At 47.9% G+C, this 4,356-nt stretch overlaps 2 protein-coding genes across 2 annotated transcripts; one reads left to right on the top strand and one right to left on the bottom strand.

The window, feature by feature from the left end:
- Positions 1–1,516: 1,516 nt before the first annotated feature.
- On the top strand, positions 1,517–2,203 carry LOC135643675 (uncharacterized). The gene is made up of 2 exons (XM_065160942.1): positions 1,517–1,872; positions 1,935–2,203. The coding sequence occupies exons 1-2, from the start codon at positions 1,600–1,602 to the stop codon at positions 2,031–2,033; spliced, it is 372 nt and encodes a 123-aa protein (XP_065017014.1). The 5' UTR covers positions 1,517–1,599; the 3' UTR covers positions 2,034–2,203.
- Positions 2,204–3,195: 992 nt separating this feature from the next.
- Positions 3,196–4,087, bottom strand: LOC135643674 (glycine-rich RNA-binding protein GRP1A-like). The gene is made up of 2 exons (XM_065160941.1): positions 3,879–4,087; positions 3,196–3,770 (listed from the first exon to the last, which is right to left on the bottom strand). Exons 1-2 carry the CDS (start codon positions 3,990–3,992, stop codon positions 3,417–3,419), a joined length of 468 nt encoding a protein of 155 aa, XP_065017013.1. The 5' UTR covers positions 3,993–4,087; the 3' UTR covers positions 3,196–3,416.
- Between the last annotated feature and the right edge of the window lie 269 nt (positions 4,088–4,356).

Raw genomic sequence — 4,356 nt, 5'->3', positions numbered from 1 at the left:
TCTCCCTTACCCAACTAACATAAGTGGAGCTTATTCCTCTTAACCTTTACCCTCTAAATCATTTTCATGAGAATATGCTAGCGAGTGATGCTCTCATCTTCTTCATGCCACTGACTCAACATTCGGACAATTAACAAAGGAGTTGAAGCTCAACTTCTAGTTGTCGACGTCCCAAAAAAAACAGACATACAACTTTACTATGAGTCAAACGAGGAGTAAACGAGTCTTTTAGTCAATTACACTGCAAGATTCTAACAATGAGGCTTGACAAGTAATTGACCCATGCCCTTTCTTCATGCCTGCTTCGACAATCTCGTATAGGCTATTTGATCTACTCTTAATGATGAATCAACATATAACCAATGAAATCCTTATACCAAGAAAAGATAAAAGAACACTAATAGAAAAGATAAAGGAAGTTGGATCATCTCAAGAAGTAACATACACCCAAAACCGTATCTCATCTCATATATAGGGCATACGTCGTACTCAAAATTCGATTACTTGTGCAACTCGATCTTCCTACTTGTACAGGTCGACCTTCCTAAGTTGATTGTATCTTCGAGTCGATCGCACTTACAAGGCTTCATCAAAACGGTCTCATCTTTGTTGTCGGACCTACTTCTGTCCGTAGCAAAGCAGTAGCAATTTAGAGAGAGAGAGAGATAGAGAGCATGTTGTGTTATTGAGCAGCTGTGCATGGATTAGGCTGCCATAGCAAGATAAGGCAGGCATCCAAACCTCTCCCAACCAAAAGGAGAACGAATCACCTCCCTTCGTCGCCGCTTGTCAACCAGAAGCACCAACAACATGAGACAGTCGAGTGGCGAGCCGCAAAAGGCCCACAGCTGAGCTGAATTATGGGCAGACACACCGTACCGATCATAGGTCGAACCTAGCCCTTGTCCTTAAGGGTTAAGGTTGGACCGACCACCCAATGCCATCGCCAAGGGGATAAGTAGCAAAGTTTTTAATATATTTTAATCACATAAAAATATCTTTTTATATATAATGCATCTATCTTAAACCAAAGGCATCTGTAACTCCTTTAGCAATATGTAATTAATTCTCTATCATTAGGTTGTCATTTTGTTGGTGTCTCGTCAGAGCGATGGAGAAGGAAGCAGTTTTCACCGTCAGGCAACAACTAAGAATGCTGGTACGTCAAAATCACCATGATGTTGTTTCCCTGAAATTAACAATTTATTTTTGGTGAGTGCAAATTCTTCATAAATCCTGGAGATCATGTCAGGATCACCATACATGGTTGATCAAGCAGAATTACGAACAAGGGTTACAGTATCCCCACACCGTTTCGTAGAAACCTGTGTGCTGCTACACGCTGTTTCTTTGTTGGTTTGCTCGGCAGGCGTGAGAATTCCACGTTGAACTTTCGTCGGATGTATAACATTCAGTCACCCTTTGGGTCGGTGACTCTGACAAGCAAATCGATTGCTGCCACGCTGCCACTACTGCTTCGCCTTTTCCTGACCTTTCCTGTCTCTCTATGCACACAACTTTGATCGCCTTTCCAGATTTGAATTCGGACCCGGGCGTAAATAACTACAAGACTTACCTCCGCTGCGCTGCTAACTCTGCATGCGTTATGCCTGTCAACTAAAGCTGTTCCTTCGCGGGGGAAAGCTGCGCTTGGTTTCGTGGTCTGAGAGGATGGGGTCGACGGAGGAGTTGCCTGAACAGCCCGCCTCGTCGCCGTGTTGGAAGAAGAAGGCGCCCGACGCTGGTTTCTTGGCCAACGTCAAGGACCACCTCGATCAATTCGTCGGGACTTCCATGGATCAACACAGGATCTGCCTCAAGAAGACCATCAGAGGTGTGGGGGACTTCGTCAAGCTTAGGAAGCAAGGCAAGGTAAGGAAAGCTTTCCTTTCTTTATCCTTTACTGGATCTCTAGTTTGATGGTCCCGTTTTAGGTTTCTTCTTCCTCCTCCTCCTCGTCGTCGTCGTCGAAGGTTGTCACCGAGAGCATTTCTGCTGCTGAGAACACAGAGACGACGGGAGATTCGCCATAGGACGAGATCTGAAGCGTCCTTTCTAAACCAGACAATATACAGATCTCAGTTTCGTTGGGCCGGCGAACGCATTCTAGCAAAATTGTGTGATGATCTATTTCCTATACTCTGCATGTGTCTGGCGTCATTAACTAGCAGAGAAATAAATGGTTGTCATGTCCCATTAGCTATACTGTTGCAGCATCACGTTTCGTATGGCAGTTTGCGGAGACCAAAGCCTCATATAAATCACAATATTATAGATTATATCCTTACAAAAATTACAGATTTGATATATAAAAGGAGGTGTTGGTTTCCTTTCAAGATCCAAAAAAGTTGACTTCCTGATTGATGGACAATTACTCATCAAGAACTTTGACTACTGGTACTCTACGTCAGGCGTGCTAGGAGCATCTGGGCCGTCGATCGAAGGTCGTTGTGATTAGTTTTTCTTTTCATTTCCATCAATAAAACTGCTCTCTGATTATATTAATTACTTGGGTTCACTTTTCTAAAGCTATACATCGAAGAGTTGCACAATAACATATCCACGACAAAACTCGTGGTGATACGCACATGTAGGTGTGTGAGGGTCAGTCAAACGAAGCCTCTTTCGGTGGAAAGATTTAGAGCGACCACGTGAGAAAAGCAAAGAAAGATCGGCGACGAGGAGGAGGAAGAAGAAACCTAAAGGATAAAGAAAGTGGAAAACGAAAGTGTCAAGGTTTCGATAATTCAATCGAAAGTGGATCCTCGTCTTGCATCCGATAACCTTACACAGATTTATCGGGTTCAGTTCGGGTCATACAGGATCCAGCTCCGTACCGCGCCCGCATGGACGCCGCTTCCGTTTGGCCGGGACCGAATCATGCGTGAAATGGCCGAGTTGACGTCATTTGACTTTGTCATCCAGAAGATATTTTCCAGGGCTACTCCCGTCTTTTAACTGCTCGCTGCAGCCGCGTTTCATCTCCTCTGCATCGTTCCTAACAATGAGTTGGTGGAAAACCTTTCTGCTCGCTGGATTCGTCTGAAGCGTGAGACTTTGACGAAGGCAGAACAGGGCTTCCCAAGGAGGCGCAGGGATCCACCAGCGATTCGCTGGTGGCAAAAGGGGATTTCTTTTTCAGGGCATCATCGTGTATCTTATTTTTCGGCATTCGATTCGCGAGGAACACAATCATTTTAAAAGGCTTTTCTTTTGGCCTTTTCTTTTCAAATACCATATAGCAAAATCACAGAACTGCGAACACCAAGACACACCGTTACAGGATCAAAAACAACGCGAGCCATAAGAAATCGAACACCATAGCAAAGTCTTGCTACTAAGATAACTAAGTCTACGATCTAGATAACTACCAAGCCCAGTAAAGCCCGGCTAATTCACCGGCGCAAACGAACGCCTCAGTTCCTCCAGTTGCCGTCGTCACCGCCCCTCGAGAAGCGGGATCCGCCGTCGCCATAACCGCGTTCTCGCCCGTAACCACCTCCGCCGCCACCTCGGCTGTACCCACCTCCGTCACGGCGACCGCCACCGCCACCGCCGTACCCACCACCGCCGTACCCACCGCCTCCGCCGCTACGGAAGCCTCCGCCTCCGCCGCCGTTTCGGCGGTTCTGGGCTTCGTTGACCGTGATACTTCTCCCGTCAAGGATCTGACCGTTCATCCCCTCGATGGCATCCCTCATCGATTGCTCGTCCCGGAAGGTGACGAACCCGAAGCCCCTCGACCTCCCCGTCTCCCGGTCGTTGATGATCTGCGGTCAGAAATACAAGCAAAAAACCTTCAGATCTGAGATCTAGGAAGGGGGCGAAAGAGATCTAACCGCGATGGGTTGGATCTTGGATCAGGACGAGATCTGGACCTTGGAATCGACGATCTCGCCGTAAGCACTGAAGGCTCGCTCGAGGGAGACGTCATCGGTGGACCAGGCAAGGCCGCCGACGAAGCAGCGGTACTCGACATCAGAAGCCGCCATGGAAATGGACCGTAGCAGAACCCTGATGAACAGAACGGGAAAGAGGGGCAGGAGAGACCAAGCCGCCTCTGAAGAGCACAAAAAACCCTAAGGCCCCCTCCATCGTGCATTTATAGAACGGGCAGCAGGGCGACGCGGTAACCTCACTGCGGTGCGGAATATCAGTTCGCCTTCCCTTATCCCTTCGCTGTGCGTTCCGCTCACCGTCCGTGGGTTTACCGCGCTGACGTGGGTGATTTGCTCGATCGGATGAGGATGATGTCAAACCGTCCCCAACGTTCCGCCCCAGCTGTCTAATCCTACGATGCGCTCCCACGAATAGGACAGCGGGGCCGAATGGTGAGATTTTGGGTACGTCACCTGA

The sequence above is a fragment of the Musa acuminata genome, chromosome BXJ3-7 (genome assembly GCF_036884655.1).
Source record: "Musa acuminata AAA Group cultivar baxijiao chromosome BXJ3-7, Cavendish_Baxijiao_AAA, whole genome shotgun sequence".
Classification (NCBI taxonomy): Eukaryota; Viridiplantae; Streptophyta; class Magnoliopsida; order Zingiberales; family Musaceae; genus Musa; species Musa acuminata.
Note: the sequence above shows the minus strand (reverse complement) of the source record. Positions and strands in the feature narration are given on the sequence as shown.

Bases quoted from the DNA above. Each gene is read 5' to 3' on its own strand.
- LOC135643675 (XM_065160942.1), top strand. From the start codon at position 1,600: ATGCGTTATGCCTGTCAACTAAAGCTGTTCCTTCGCGGGGGAAAGCTG. The intron at 1,873-1,934 runs GTAAGGAAAGCT...GTCCCGTTTTAG, and splicing joins AGCTTAGGAAGCAAGGCAAG to GTTTCTTCTTCCTCCTCCTC.
- LOC135643674 (XM_065160941.1), bottom strand. From the start codon at position 3,992: ATGGCGGCTTCTGATGTCGAGTACCGCTGCTTCGTCGGCGGCCTTGCC. The intron at 3,771-3,878 runs GTCCAGATCTCG...TTCTGACCGCAG, and splicing joins GCGAGATCGTCGATTCCAAG to ATCATCAACGACCGGGAGAC.